The sequence below is a fragment of the Microdochium trichocladiopsis genome (genome assembly GCF_020744255.1).
Source record: "Microdochium trichocladiopsis strain MPI-CAGE-CH-0230 chromosome Unknown B0I36scaffold_4, whole genome shotgun sequence".
In the NCBI taxonomy this organism is placed as follows: Eukaryota; Fungi; Ascomycota; class Sordariomycetes; order Xylariales; family Microdochiaceae; genus Microdochium; species Microdochium trichocladiopsis.
The window spans coordinates 1,128,290-1,144,229 of record NW_025763547.1 but is presented as its reverse complement, the minus strand read 5'-3'; the positions used below and the strand labels follow the sequence as shown (position 1 = coordinate 1,144,229).

Below are 15,940 nucleotides of genomic sequence, written 5' to 3'. Positions count from 1 at the left end.
TGGTTCTCCTTTGTGAAACCTGTTGGTCTTGATGTTGTAACATGCATCATCGATGCTTCCCCCGCATGAGATCGCACTTCAGCGTCGGCGCTTTGCAAGGACCCTGGGCCCTGCGGGATTCCGATCTGCCAAGTCCTTCTTCCCTACGCTTTTTCTACAGATACGGCATCCATAATGCATCGCACTGTGCCAGGTTGACGGGGTTCACGGCCTTGGCGATGAGATCGATGACGGTCTGGCACGCAGGCAGGTATCCCACGGGACTCTGTGCGAGGCTGACGGCGCGCTTCACAATCATGTCGCAGTTCATCTGGACCGATTCGCGGAGCTGATTCTCGTTGAGATGCACGGCGCGGTGGGACGAGGTAAACCAGAAGATCATCTCGTCGCGGACGAACAGCGTCAGAGCGTGCTCAAGTTCAAACTCCGGGTCCGCGAGGCACCGCGCAATCGCCATGATAGCCGGGCTGAAGATGCCTTCAGTAGCTAGCGGCCCCATGAGGGTCTGCAGGTTCGGCGTCAGGCGGAAGGGCACCGGCTCCGGGTTGTGGAAGTATGGCTTCTGGGGCGCCATGAAGGACATGAGCTCTGAGCCCCAAACCTTGCCGGAACCTCGGGCAATGTTAATCTTGTGCGGATAACGCCCAGTCATGTACAGGATGTATGTCATGAAGGTGAGTGCCGACAGCTGGTACGAGAAGCGCCGGCGGAAGAGCCAGAAGTCCGAGAACTCGGGGAAGGTGGCTTGGAAGTAGTCGAGTGCCACGGTGTGAGGAACCCACTTGGCCTGGATGGCGGAAAAGACCTCAAGGCGCGCCGAGGCTGCCTGATCAGGTTGTTTCTGTGGACGACGATTAGTTGGTGCACACGAAGACAGAGAGCTTATGCTACTTACAGATCCCTTAGGCTCAATCAACCCGCGAAGCTTGTCCATAGTAAACAGCACAGGCTCGTCCTTGAGGAAATCGTTGCGGCGGCAATGATCTTCGTATATCCCCTGGAGCGTGATGTATGAGGTATCCTCTTGCACGATTCTTATGTGCGGTGCAAGCGGCACCATCAGCGGCAGGGTGAACTGCAGATCACGTCTTCGGCTCTCCTTCTTCTTTGCAAGTGTCTGGTTGAGGTGGCGGAACAGCTGCAGAATCCGCTCTTCTCTGCGGCAGTGGCGAGCAGCTGGGTGTTGGATGGCGAAGCTGTGCACGCTGCCGTCATGGCCGCGGATCTTCAGTCGTCTGTGCGACACGCCGATTGTCCGGACGAGATCCACGTTGGGCAAGAACCGGTCGATGCGGATGAAGTCCTGGTTCTTGTCCTTGTGCTGCAGGTACTGTCCGGGCACCTCCACGTCATCAAATTTCTGGTAGCGGAACTCGCTCAGGTGCTTAGAGTAAGTCTCAAGTGATGCTCTCGGGTTTCGCCGGTCGAGCTTCTCCTCGAATTTGTCACGCCACTTTCTCAGCTTGTGAATGTACTCATACATTGTAGGCTTGACTGCGACAAAGTCGGCCTCAAACGAGGACTTGATGTGCGCAGGAAGTATCGTCTCGGCGAACCGAGTAATGTTAGTCTCGGTCGCAGACGGCAGCTTGACATCCTTCGCATAAGAGGATGGCATCCTGCTAACATATGCTAGACCGTCGTTGAGCAGAGCGACGATGAGTCTGTAAGCATCCTCGTCTGGTGGGCACTTGAAGTACTTCTGAATCTGATCAACCATCGTCTCCATGGACAGGGCCAGTAGGGGGAATGCCGTCTTCAGGACAGACATAATCTCTTCAGATAGCTCCCACGGCGGCTTCTTCTGCCCAGCAGCTGGAGCGGAGCCTTCCTTGGCGGCGGTGGCTGCTGCAGGTGTAGCTGCCGCGGCCGTGGTCGTGGTCGAGGCTGTGGCGGCAGCAGCAGCAGGAGCAGGCGTCGTTGTTGCAGCCTCACCCGTAGCTGCCGGTGTAGTGGCATTTGCAGGGGCAGGCATGCCCGATGCGCCATTGGCACTGCCGTTGGCAGCACCCTCCGTGCCTTCGGTCTTGGGCTGAGCGCTCGCCTCGCCATTTGCGGTCTGTGGGCGTGAGCTCGACTCGGACTTGGCGGCTTGCGGGTTCTCTTGCTTGACCGCGGATGGGGAAGAACTCGGCTTGTTTGCTGACGCCGCAGACTGTGCCCGCTCTCGTTGCTGGCGAGCCTTCTCCTTGGCTTCCTGGTTCTTCTTGATAGACAGCATGTCCTCGCGCGTGGTACGCAGCTGGAAGTACAAAGACTGCGGATAGGCCTTGGCGATCTTGAGCAGGATAGCGTGTACCTTGGGAGCCTCCTTGTGGCCAAGTCCCGTAAGAAGCTGAGGTATGAAGGTGATCCAGTACCAGACGGGCGTCTCGCCCTTGTAGTCATCAAAGCCCGCTGCGATGGTGCCCTTAGAGTCATCCAAGCTGAGAAGCCAGAGCACACGAGCAATCAGTTTGCGCGCCTTGCCACTCTTGTAGCTACCAATGGCTTGCAGATACGATGTCAAGGCCTGGCGAGCAGAGTTCCAGTCCGTCGGATCCTCCTTGAATTTCCGATCGTTGAAGTAGCCCCACTCCGCCCACGCCTTAGCCTTACTAATGTCGTAGTACAGCGCGGTGCCAAATGCTGAATCGGCTTCAGGGTTCTGCTTGAGCTTTTCCAGGAACATGCCCTTGAGCGTATAGAACTCTGCCTTTTGCTGGTTGTTGAAGTAGTTCAAGTTGGTGTTGTTGATGACGTCGAGGCCGCTCGTCAGCTCATCCGGGTTCTCGTAGTGGCAGCGTGCCTGCTCGCGCAGCTTCAAGAACGCCTCCTGGATCTCAATATTGGGAAGCGTGTAGATCCTGCTAAGTTGAGCAATGCAGACATCGGGCAGGCTGTGCTTGCGTGCTACATGCGCGAATCGGTTGATGATCCAGGCAGTCTCGTGATATCCGCGATATGCGAAAGAGGCACCATTGGCATTCTGCCCCTGCTGCGGCAGCAGTTGCAAGTACGTCGAGTTGATAAGACCAAAGATGTGCTGGCGCCACGTGACGAGATCCTGCCAGTCGGTGATGTCGTCCCACGTGTTGGGGAGCCTGTCACGCCAAGAGCCAAGGAGCAGCTTGAGCTCGCCGGACTTCACGTCAAGGTTGTTCTGTGTCGTGGTCGCCAGGCTCTGGCAGATCACGCTGGCATCGTGGAGCTCCACAAGCTGCTGGAAGTTGTGCAGGAGAGGAATGTGGGCGGTCGTAAGCTGCTTCGGCAGCTGGTGCCACTTCCGGATCGAGAGCTGGATCGCCTCATCGCATACTCGCTGGAAATCCTGAGGAGTTTCTTGCTTGTTGTGGAACTTGAGCAGGGACATGAAGCCCTGGAAGAAAGCGCGGCGAGGTGTAGGCGCGTCCATGACACCCTTGATGAGCATGTCCAAGCTTTCACGGTGCTCCGCAGTCTGCCACATCTCGATGTTGCGCCAGGCGCACTCGAGCAAAAGATCTTGCAGGTTTTCGTGTTTTGCAAAGTCCTGAAGAATGTCCCACTGCTGCAGCTTCTCTGCACAGTGAACCCAGTGGTCTTCCCACAGCATGTACTCGCCCTGTGAGAAAGGAATGACTCCAGTGCGGGCCTTGATCTGCGCCGCCTCATACATCTTCTGCGCCTTGTCCCACATGCCCATCTGCTCATAGGACAGGCCGGCATTGGTTTCGACGAACTGGCACCGACGGCGCCACGTGCCGTAGAAGAGATCGTCTTCCTTCAGGCTCGCGTACAGGTCGACAAGGGCATCTAAGTTGCTTTCCCGAACGTTCGCAGAGTCGACATCGGGTTTGATGGCAGCGTTCTCAAGTTGCACCATAGCCGTGTACCAAGCATCGTACGTCTTAGCTTCGAACTTGAGCACATGCGGTGGTATTTTGCACTCGGGCCAAGCCTTGGCAGCGCCTGCCAACAGAGCCTGCACAACATTTGGCCGCTTGTCAATCTGTCGCGAATGGAAGTCCTTCGTGAGCAGAATGACCATTCCCTTCTCAAGCTCGGATCTCTCGTCCTTGGCTGCCGCAGCCCAGTACATTGGGAAAAGTGTGACCCAGAGTTCTTGAGCGAGGTTGTTGTCGACGTGTTGAAGCTGGACCAGCGGATCAATCAGGTCGCGCACCTTGACGTCGCCAAGCTCGGCCACGAAACGGCGATGATTGGACATGAACGTCTCGTACTTGTCATCAATGATGGCTGCAGGCTCCCTTGTGTCCTCTGCATATGGGCCAAAGAGCTGCGAGGGACGGAGTGTCTGGATGTCTTCTTTGTGCAGCGATATATTGGCGTTGAGCTCGACTCCTCCAAGAAGAAGCTGCGAGGCCTGTGCGAGCCAGAACGAGTCGGCAAGCGTGTCCCAGTTCTGAGCTGTAATGACGTACTGCAGGCGGGCAACTGCCGTCTTGGAGAGACTCTTGTCGAAGATTGCCAGGAAGCGGTTGCGTCTATCAACATCCTGTGCGCGCGTTCCGATCAAGAACGCATGCTCCATTCGGACAGTGAGTTCTGTGCGAGTGATCTTGGGGTCCTCATAGATGCGAAGAACCAGATCAAGGAACTTCATAAGCATTGTCTGATCGCTGCGGTGCTCGAAAGACAGCATCTTGTGGAGCACTGCCGTCTTTTCCTTCAACGTGGGCCAGGTGCCTTCGGATCGGAATACCCATGCCTCCACCATCTCGAGAATCTTCTCACAGAGTGCGACGTGGTGCGACTTCTCCACGAGGGTGGCGAGCACGCTCAAGAAGGGCCTGCGGTTGTCGCCGAGGATCTCCATGCGCATAGCGGTGACTTGGATCGCCTTGATCATGAGATCAGTCTGCACCGTGAGGTCATATGGAGACATCTCGCCAGCTTGTGCATTGGGATCCTGAGATCTCACCCCAGTCATGGCCATTTGGTGTGCTGCGACACTAGTGTAGTGCTGCACATGCTCACGTGCGAGCTTTGTCTGAAGTGCCTTCATGAGAGCAGGGACATGAGGATCGATTGTGGATGGTTGTCGCTGGCCGAGAGACCACAGAATGTTGACTCCAGAGACATAATTCGAAGCGGCCAGTGTCTCGGTTGCTACGTTCGATAGGAACGTGATAATCTCGGATGTCGTCACCTCGGACTCTCCTTCCGCATCAGCATCCTCCATCGGCACGTCCTCCGGTGCAGCCTCCAGAATTCTCTGCACAGTCGACTTGAGCCCACGTTCGATGTCTGTCTCAGAACCCGAGTAATGCAGGCAGTCCTGCAGCTCGGCGTTCTCGGATCTGAGCGACTTCTCTAAAATCTTCTGGATGGAAGAGATGTTCTTTACAATCCAGTCATCTGACTTGAAGTTGAGTACGATACGCACGACCTGGAGAGTGTTGATGATGTTGGTGATGAATTTCTCATCATAATTGTCCTTATCGGATGGGTCGGCGTTCAAGATCTTTGTGGTCTTCTCGCTCGCCAGCACGACGTCTGTGATGTTTGGGAAGAGATCAACGTCCAGGTCGCCCCAGTACTGAGGCTGGATCAGATTGTAGAAGAGAGTCATAGCCTTCTTGCAGAGTTCAGAGGGCTGAGCTGGCAGGGCTGGACCAGCAGGCGTGGCATTGTCGCGCGGCTTTGCCGAGGGCAGCTGATACCTTTCGTTCAACTGGGCAATGAACTCGACTAGGTACTTAATCATCTTAAGGCGGAACGCAGCAGGAATCTGGAACTCCGCTTTGTCGCCTGCTGCACCTTGACGGACTGCGGGAGGTGATGAGGTGACCATCTCGCCGTCCAACCTGCGCTTCTTCGAGTTGGGTGACGCTGAAAGTGCCCGTGGCGAACTGGCCAGCTTGCCCTCCACGCGTCGTTGCTCCCACCGCCAGATGAGCCACATCATGTTCAAGGCTAGCCTCTTACTCTCGTTGTTGGATGTCGTCGTCGGCGAGGAAACCTTTCTAAGAGACGTGATGATGAGGAGGGCGAATTTATCGCGAGACTCGAAGAACAGATCCGGATGCCTAACAAGGAAGTGAAATATGCTTGTCATCTGCTGCACATTCTGTCCTTCTTCTGCAAGGATGCGCCGGGGTGCGATCGCCCACACGGCATTACGGTCTCCAGGAGGAGCATTGCAACGGATTGGGAGCACTGGCGCCATGAGCTCAAGTGCCTGCGTCACCAGCGCTCGTCCTTCATTCTGGCTGGTCCGAAGTAGCGAGTAGTAGACCTGGGTGACGATCTTTGGCGGTGTCTCGTAGTGAGCGATAAAGTATGCCAGGACGACATAAGCCGCATGCTTGTTAATCACGTCGTCAAGTCGGATGTTAGTCCAGCCAAACTTGATGATGTCCTTCCTGGCATCTTGAAGCATGGCATGGTGGTACTTGACTAGCATTGCAGACAGCTGCAAAACTTCCATGCGTGTGTGGTCGATACCAGGCTGAGCGAGATCTTCTTGCTGGTCTCCAGAGTTGATTTTCCAGATCTTGTTGTTAATAGCCTCGATTATCGAGCGATCCATCAACTTCTGTGTCTTGCCTGGGCGGTTCCAGTGGCACATGATGTCCTTGGCCACGATCGGATTGACAATGTAGCGCAGGATGAAGCACTTGGTCTTCTGCGATGTATTCTTTGCAACGTAGACGTCAAAGCAGCGAAGCACGATAGCCTTCCAGTCCTCTATGGACTCCTTGCAGATAACGTGCTCATAGATGTATGAGAAAAGCTCGGGAGTAGCGCGGAACTCATCTCGGGAGACAGTTTCGATGAGTGTGAAGAAGGAGTCCAGGTCCTTTGGTGCAAGGGCGAGTGACCGAGTGAAGATGCCCATGATCTGCTCAGCAGCTTGGTCGGCAGCTAGACGCAAGTTCGGAGGCATCTGGCCCGTCCTCAACTGACGCTCCAGGTCTTTTGAAACGGACCGTAGCCAGCCCACGGTGTCCTTTCGCTCCATCCAGCCTTGGGAGTGCGCATGCTGGCTCAGAGAGTTGAGGATGTTGACAGTGTTGACCACAGCAATGAAGCGTGTCTCTTTGCCAGCACCGATGATCTGGATGCAGGCAGCGATGAGTGCTTCCACATTGGCGGAACCAAAATCTCGCAGTACCTTGCTGTCTGGGTGCAGCAGAACCTGGGACAAGAAACGGCCGTATCTCAGGTCTTCAAGCTTGCTGACGAGGAAGGTCCAAACCTCCGCTGGGTACCTGTTGAGATACTTGTATAGGGGTGGGCGGAACGGGCTTTGATGAGTGCGCCGGAGCTTGTCCTCCAGCTCGAGACAAGTGTCAATAAGGCGCTCCTTGAACTGCTCCGCTTGCGGCGGCAACAAATGAAAGATGTTGAAGACAGCAGCGATAACCTTCATTTGGCTGTTCTGCTCGAAGAATGTGAATGACAACTGCTGCAGCAGGTTTGGCTCTGCGAGGACTTTGATGTGGTCAAGCAGTCTCGCACCGATCTCTACTTTGAAGTAGGAGGTGAGCAGACGCAAGAGCCTGGCGAGATTATCGAGGCCGTGCGTGCTGAGACGCTTGGCATCCTGAAGATTTGCTAGGACGGGACGCAAGCCTTGCTGAAGCAGGTCTTTGGGCAACTTCGTGGTGTGAGACAAGACTCCCTTTAGCGACTCGTTGGCGGCCTCGATTGTGGGCTTTGATTCGGAGTAGAGGCATTTGAAGAACACCGAGACGATTTTCGTCCTCGTAGGATTGCTCGGACCCTTCTGGAAATCGTCGAAGCTCATCGCCTTGCTCAGGATCTTGATGCAGGCGACTCTGAGGCTAACAATGGATTCATGCGTCCGGAACTCGCCTGGCTTGTTTGCCAGTGATTCGTCTTGAGCATCAGCAAGAGCCAGCGACTCCATAAGCAGACGGTTCAGGTGATCATCGAACGAAACAAAATCCGCCTTGAGGCCCATGTAGTAGGTGATGGCATCGATGTAGCCGATCTGAGTAGAGAACGGCAAAGCACGCAGCGGCTTGGCGTAGATAGGCGACAGCAGCCTGTCCTTGTAAGGTTCGAGAAGCTCATGTATCTCGGCGTTGGTCGCGCCCGCAACGATCTCCAACGAGCGTCTCGCCGTGATGCGAACATGCCTGTTCATGTGTGAAAGCTCGTCGTTGAAGAAGACGCAGATCTGGGCCAGGCGTGGCGCCTTTGCCTGCGGTTGACCAGGTGGGGCTGGCACGTACAGCGCGTCTTCCTTCTTCGCGTTCTTTGTGACTCGCTTCAAAAGAGACTCGAGTGTTTGCTGTGCAGCATTCCTCGTCTTCTCTGGCAGGTCTTGGGGCATGTCCTTGACAACATACATGAGAGCGCGCATAAAGTCCATCTGTTTGGCTGTGACCCAAGCATCGCCCATATCGACGCCGCTGAGGAGATAGTTGATACCAAGACTTCCTCCAGTCTTGGTAAACCACTCTTCCTCGTGGCAGGCGTGGCAGAACGTCTTGCTCAAGTGGTTGAAGAAAGGGAGACGGCCAACATGCGTCTCAGAGCCAAAGATCGTGGCGGTGGAGTCGTAGACGGCACGGATAGCGCGGAAGGCGGCATCTCGAACTTCGGCCAGGTCTGACGCCAGGCTTTCTAGGATCGCGTCTGCGAGGACGCGAGCATCCACGAACAGCGGACCTTCGCCAGCTTTGGGATCGAAGGGACTCATCTCTTTCTTGAGGTCGACCAGAGACCGCCCGATCTCAAGGATCACGAAGTGGCGGCAGATATTCATCAAGAAAACATCGGCGTCGTCCCGGAACTCCTCAATGGACTGTGCAAACATGATGGCTTTGAGTAGGCGCTTCATAATCTCGTCCTGCTCGTCCTTCTTGACGACTGACTTTTGGCGCATCGACTTCTCGAACAATGGGAAGTCAGCAGCCGGCTTACGAGCCAGCAAGTCTTGAGATTGCAGACGGACAAGACGAGGCAGGTCATCGGGGAGATTGTCGAGGCCAATACGAATCTTGATTTGAGCCTTGATGAAATGCAGTGCGTGCTTCTTGTAGAAGGCGTCGTGCGTCTTTGGTGCATTAGGCTTTGTGAGCTTAGGCTGTTCCATGAGCTTACGAATGCACAGATCGATGCCAAGCTCGGCCGGGAAGGCGCGGTCCTTCTTCGATCCTATCAAGCGCATATCGAAGCTTGAGGGGTCGTCGGCATACTTCTGGTAGCTGACGGGTAGAGACTCGGTCATGAACTTGCGGTTGCGCCCTCCCAGTTTGCCAAGGATGCGCATCGTAGTGTGTGCGTGGAAGTGGCTGTAGGGGTGTGGTTTGAGGTGCTCGAACAGCGCATTCATCAGCTCCTCAATGACAGGCGCCATGATGGGGTCCAGGTAGTCTGCCGTAAGATTGTCCACGCAAAGCTCAAGTGTCCGCAGGCCCTGGCCCACCAGATCCGTTCCTGCACGAAGCGCAACGACAAGGGGCCGCATGAGGAAGTTTAGGTGTGGTAGAAGGTTGCTGAGACGAGCTGGTACTGTCAGACAGAGTTCGACGTACAGGTCGCGCTCGGCCGGTTTTCTGGCTGCCATGAGCAGACTGTTGAGGACATCGAGAAGCATCTCGAGGAGTGGCAGAATCTGCTTGTACAAATGCTCGAACTTGCCACCGCCGATACTCCTGAACAAGGAACGCAGCAGGAGAAAGTAGTTCATCGGCTCTTCGGCCTTGGTAGACAACTCAATGGACTTGGTGACGATATCGACGACATGTGGGAGCAAGACCTGTTCGTTCTGGTTGGCAAATAGTGTGACGGCCATGAACGCGAGCTTGAAAAGTCGCAGCAGGATGGAGGCCTTCTTGACATCTGCTGAACCCACATCGTCGATGCGCTCCATCAAGAACTTCAGCAGCATGCCGCAGAAGCTGGGTGACGTAGCTTCACTAGCCAAGAAGAACTGCGGGATGTGCAGCAATCCCGTGTGCTCAAAAATCATCTCATACAGGCGCGGAATCTCCTGCTGGAAAACCTCATGGAAGGTGGCGGGGTCGATGCAGTGGAAGACGGTCGCAAACGTCTCGAGCAGGTCCTTCTCCTCCTTGCTACTAGAAACCATGTAGAAGTTGGCCATATACTCAACGGGCGAGGCGTACTGGGACTCGGCCGCCGGTTTCTCGATCTCGTAGTAGCGGAAGACGTAGGCACCTTCGCGGAAAAGCTTGACTATGACTTTTACCTCTTCTGCCGAGAAGCCGTACGAGACGTCCTGCCAGTGTGGTGGCGCGTTCTGTGGCTCGATCTGAAGCGCCGCATTGCACGAGCGAAGCTGGTAGAAGGTGTTCTTAAGGCCGTTCATGAGGTTCTTGAAGAGAAACTTGTTGTCCACCACGGGATCAGCGCCTCGATCTCTAGGATTCGACGTCTTGATGGGCATCGCCGTGAAGATGTCGGTCTCGTCCCACTCCGGTGGGTGCTCTTTGTCTGCCAAGTAAGTCTCCTGGACCTGGTTCTCAGCTTGTTGAGCGTAAAGCTTCGAGAGCTTGACGGCATTAGGATATTGCCTGTTCATGGCCGCGAACTTGTCGCCGATGGCATTAAGTATCATTAGTAAGTAATGGCGTGCGTCCATCTTGTTCTGCATTTTGGCGATGCACTCGGCCATGTTGAGCAACAGCTTTGCGCTCATCGTCTGGAAACTAGTCCCGGGAAAGTTGTCCTGCAAGTTCTTCGTGTAAACCTCGACCGTTTTCCGGATCTGTTCGGGAGACAGAGAGTCCCGGACATGGTGGATCAGATCAGCGAGCATGCTGTACGCCAGAGGCCGCATAGTATCGTACACAGTCAAGCCATCGCCAATCAGTGTCTTTTCCTCCAGCAGCTCGTCGATTTTCGGAAGAAAGATCTTTCTGAAGTTGAAATTGATAATGTGGCGAATGGCAACCAGAAGCTCCTTGCGAGCCGCAGATTTTTCCCTAGGACAGTCCTGGAGCAGTCTCACGACGATTTCCGGCAGGGTCGGGAGGAAGTCCGCAAGCTGACTCGAGTATTGCCGCAACAGGTACGCGAGGAAGCTCATCGTCTTCACCTGTGCAGTGATGAACTCGCCAAAGGCCGCACGATTCTTGATGTTCGGACTAACACCGGCGAATATCGTGCCCTTGGCCTTGGCCTCTGCGTGCGCCTGCTCCTGCGCCTTGGCTTGGAGGCACAGGACTGATTTGATGAGTGGTACAAACGCCTTGACATTGGTCTGTATTATCGTGCGGTAGGTCTGGAAGACTGAGACGACAATGATGGGGCATTCAGACAGCACCTTGAAGGACTGCATGCCTTTGAGAAGAGGTCGGTTTTGCTGTTGCGGATCCTGCCCGAGCTCAGTCACGGATGCCACCGGCGACCCTGGGCGCGGAGACTGGAAGTTCGGCTGCGTGCTGTTTGGTGTAGACGGCGGGCCTGTAGAATTCGTGGTCGACGTGTTATCGAGCTGTTCGCGGACGACCTTCTCCATTTGCTCAAACAGCTCCTGGATCAGGTTCAAGAACGCCTGCACCTTGGTGTGGAGGACCTTGGGCTGGTGCCTCATAATGTCGGACACGATCTTCACGCATAGCGTCGCATTGTCCTCGTTGTCGTTGCGCACGAGACCCATGAGAAGCTCCACGATCTCCTCGGCATACGGCTCGAAGGGTTCTGTCGGTGTCTGGTGTGTCGGCAATCTATGGAGGATCTCGAGTGTGCAGTTCCGGAGTTTCTAGGGCGAGGCGCTCGTCAGCACAGGAAGTCTCAAACGTACAATGATGCCAACATACCTGCTCCGGCGACGTGCTCTGGAACACGCATGGCCCTCTTAGAGTGTTGATGAATGTGGGCATCACCCTCTTCAGGAATATGGCATAATTAGGGCCATTTGTGTAGTGGTCGAGGCTGTCCCGAAGGGAAATGGCCGCTTCGAGTTTCGATTTGGGCTCTGCGAACGGTGTCAGTTTATCCTCCAAGCAAATCGGTACAAGCTCGAGCAAGAGGGATGGCCAGCGCTGGACACGAATCGCAGCGAGGGTCTTGCATGGCTCGAGCGGGATGTTGCGTACCGAATTCAGATATAGTCAGCCGCTTGACTATATCTTCGAGCGCGGCCCCCGACATGGCGATGGCGGGTGCGCATGCGCGCCACGAGCACCACTAGCAAGAGTCGAAGTGCCGGGAAGGAGCGCTATCTGTGTGCCGATCCGTTTGAAAGCATGTCGCGGTCGCAAGCTGGTGTCGAGGGTGCGGGCGGATGCTTCGAAAACGCTGTGTCGGTTGCGTAGACGTGGTTGTGTGGTCTAGTCGTCTGGAGGGAATCGCGTCCGGGGGAAAGGTGGGATGGCGATGCGATTATTCGAAGGGGCACGGCACGCAGGGAGAAACACGTTCAGCTTGGTGGGTATCGTGGTGGTGCTGAGGTTATCACGCAGGGTGGAAGCGCCGTCGCCGGGTGAGCCGAGGTTGATTAATGCAGAAAAACTGCTGGGGGTATCGTGGAATTCGGCAAGAACGACGACGACGTCGAAGTGTAGACCCAGGTGCTTTGGGGGGATGGAGATAATTAGCCTGCGACCAACAGGGAAGCCTTCGAAGACCAGAGAACGGACAGAAACCTCGAAAGCTCGAGTCGCTGGGGCCTGCCGTCGCGAAATCATTTGGCGCTAGGCCATATCTGTCTAGCTCTAGGGCCGCCTTCCCCCAGCCACTGGGCCAATCAAAGCCTTTGTCTGGCTCAGGGGCCCGCCGCACCCCGGCCGGGCCCATGTCCCTGCGCTAAACTCTTTTGGTGCTTAAGTGTCCAGTTGTCGCAGAGCCGCCCCCAGTGCTGGGCGCGTTGTGGTTGACGCGAAAGACGCTCCCGACCAAAGGACTTCCCCAGGTGACGTCGCATCCGACGACTGTGCATATACCGCGTGGCATTCGGGGATTTTCATGATCGGAGCTGCCCCGTCCGCCTATCCTGACAGCTACGGAGTCACACGCATCGTACTGTTGTAGTCAGCCATCGCTGCATCTGGCGTTTCCACTGGGGCAGCAAGACAATCGACAGATCCAGATCACTTGGTTTCGACCAAAAAAGTAGCTCCACGAGCAGCACTCGCATGGTAAGTTCTTTGCAGCTAGTTGAGTACTGCAAGTCTGCCCCCGACAGTTAGAGGCGGGCATTCGCGCCTCCGGCTGAGATGCGTATCAGATAGCTGTGATGCAAAGATCCCATCATTTGCCACGAGAGGCGAGTTGTGCGTGAATGATGAAGTTTTGTCGGTGTCATGAGTGTCGCACGCGCCCAGTCGTTACTTTAGCCCGTCGTCTTATCGTCGTAGCTGCACGCGAAAGGGAAGGGACGGATACGGTGACATTTACATCCAACCGTGTGAAGCTGGCATGTTAAATGGAAAAAGAAAGAGGCGCGGCCTGGCAGGTGTTCTTGACGTCCATTGTGAGCCTCAGCAGAACATGCCATGTGCCTGGCTCCAGACTTTGAGTGTGTTGCAAGTCCCCCAAGCCGAAGACGGAGCGGGCACCCCTAAAGGTGGGGTCAGGCCGATCTGATAACGGCTCGGTGGGCGTCACTCCCTCCCAACGGTCGGTCCCCTGGGTCAGTCTGCCTTGCGTGATGCCAACCACTGTCCCAGCGCATCGAATCTCTTCAGGCTTGTTCGTGTGGTGATTCTGAACGCCGCCCGTATTCTGGTCGTTGAGGTAGTGTGACGCAACCGCGATAAGGACCATCTGTCGAAACTCACACACACAATGGGTTCTGACGAGACGCACACGGCCTTCTTCTACGGTAAGTCCTACTCGCAGTGGAGCTCCGGCATGACCTCGTCCACATACTACTTTATCAATCCTGACAGTGCAACAGGTACTTTGGTACGTTCCACGTTCCTACACGGTCATGCTCGGCCGCTGTCAAGGGCTCAGTGAGACAGGCCGCTCACCTCACTTCTTTACAGATGGCACCCGAGGTGTTCTTCACTGTGTGCTACCGCTCTGCCACCCAAGATGTCGCCGTTCTGAAGAGCCTTCATGACTTCCACCCGGCGATACTGCCCGGCTACAGCAGACGGTACGTGTCTATCATGAGCCCATTTCTCCGCGGACCGGAAAGACAGCTGTGATTATAGCTTAGATCAAGAGCGGTTTCGGGGCCTGATCGCCTGAGACCCTGCAATTAACACGCTACCGTAGGAGAGTCAAATATGCCGACTACCCTGGCATTACAGCAGATGCGGATCACGAGGTACGCGGCATGTACGTGACCGGCCTGACGGCGGCCAACATGTACAAGCTCGATCAGTTTGAGGGAGACGAGTAAGTTTGCTTCGTCTTTGTCATCCCGAACATCGCTTCCCATGCTCTTGCCAATTAGAAAAGGATGATGTTTGCTCGGCATGTCACTAATCGAGCCGTTCTCGGAAAACCAGATACGTCCGTGAGACCGTGAAAGTCCGCCTCCTGCCTAAGCCCGGTGGCAGTAAGGGCCAGGAGGGCGAGTCAAACGGCAAGGCGGAGGATGAGGTGGTGGAGACCGAGGTATATGTCTACAAGGACCCTGCGCATCTCGAGGACCGGGAGTGGGATTTTGAAGAGTTCCGCACGCAGCGGATGAAGCTGTGGACGCGCGAGGACTACGGCTTTGAGGATACCGACCACTTTGCTCCCAAGGAGGTTGAGGACGAGGCTGTGGCCGCGGCTGTTTGACCTGCTGCTACCCACATCAAGTGCACAGACTAAGCTTCTCGTCGGTGGTACTTCAGCTGTAGAGGTTGTCATTAGATGTTTTGTTACTGCTTAGAATACGATAGAAACTCGAGACTCACCACCGACCGTTAGCTGTATAAGTTGTACAAACGCATGCGGGTTCCCAGTCTTAACACAGGGCATCACTGCCATCTAGTCAGTCGACCTCGAATGATATCGAAGCTATCGAGGTGTCGACAGAACAGCCTCATACCTGCATGTATAAATAGCTATTGAGAAATATTTGCTACCGAGATCATGATGATCAGGCAACCATCCCCATTCGTCACTCCCGGTAGACTAGTTCTAGATGAGAGCGATTGTATTGCATGGTTCCTGAATCAACTCATTCAGTACATGCACATCATTTGATGTTACGCTTGTTGTGATACCGGCAATTATAATCATGTAAATCAATAGCTTGCCATGCTTAGTAGCAAGACGGAAACAACCATATATCCGAGGTCCATGCTCTTCTCGGCACAGACCTAAGCAACCAGCCATCTGCGCGCGTACAGGGCGGCTCGTGCCTAAGTCATCACGAGACGTGTGCGCTCTGGCCGAAAAGGTGCAGAAATCGACCTGATTGCAACAGTGTTCCCGCCACTACTGTTCAGGAGTGTAGGATGGTCAATGAGCCAACAGTATTGTCTTGTATAGGCTCCGTGATCCGACTTTGCCTGAACTCTGCGCATATCACTACGCTCTGACACTACTCCGGCACGCTGCCCGAGTCGCAGTGGCACGCTGCACGGAAAATTCACGATGGTCCCGGGTTGCATCCGATTATGGTGGCCATGGACTTGGTGCCGTAAGGACTCATATGGGAGTCGACTTTCTTGCAATGGCCAACTCGTTCAGTTGGCGGCACCTGGTCTGGACTGGGTAAGTGGAACGCTAGTCTCGTGGAAAGAAGGCCATGGGTTTTGCCGAGGCTCTAGTTTGCCTTGCTGCGGCATCTGCGTTCTTGACTTCGATTTCTTTTCAACGAGAGAAGTCTGGACTTGTCATCAACATGGACTTGTCGCGTGAATGGCATGCCTTCTTCACAATCCTCTGGGGCCTATCCCTGCCTATTTGACTGAAGGGCTTGGTGCAACTATGCCATTGTCCCGTAGATAATGATTGTCTTGGGCCAGCCACAACGATTCTGGATGACTAGGTGAAAATGAGAATCAGGAACTCCAACCGCCAAGGTGTTCTTGCCCAATTTCTCGTGATCCTCGACACAACTCAG

General features: G+C 55.0%; 2 protein-coding genes across 2 annotated transcripts; one reads left to right on the top strand and one right to left on the bottom strand.

Annotated features, from left to right (window-relative positions):
* Window positions 1-154: 154 nt before the first annotated feature.
* Window positions 155-12,078, bottom strand: B0I36DRAFT_361645 (uncharacterized protein; the record flags this gene model as incomplete). Its single annotated transcript, XM_046158510.1, has 5 exons — window positions 155-841; window positions 896-8,848; window positions 8,912-11,686; window positions 11,745-11,902; window positions 12,024-12,078. 5 exons carry the CDS (start codon window positions 12,076-12,078, stop codon window positions 155-157), a joined length of 11,628 nt encoding a protein of 3,875 aa, XP_046013730.1.
* Window positions 12,079-13,548: 1,470 nt separating this feature from the next.
* Window positions 13,549-14,934, top strand: B0I36DRAFT_320295 (uncharacterized protein). Its single transcript, XM_046153534.1, has 5 exons — window positions 13,549-13,750; window positions 13,797-13,804; window positions 13,917-14,029; window positions 14,152-14,274; window positions 14,388-14,934. The coding sequence occupies exons 1-5, from the start codon at window positions 13,714-13,716 to the stop codon at window positions 14,662-14,664; spliced, it is 558 nt and encodes a 185-aa protein (XP_046013729.1). The 5' UTR covers window positions 13,549-13,713; the 3' UTR covers window positions 14,665-14,934.
* The last annotated feature ends 1,006 nt before the right edge of the window (window positions 14,935-15,940 follow it).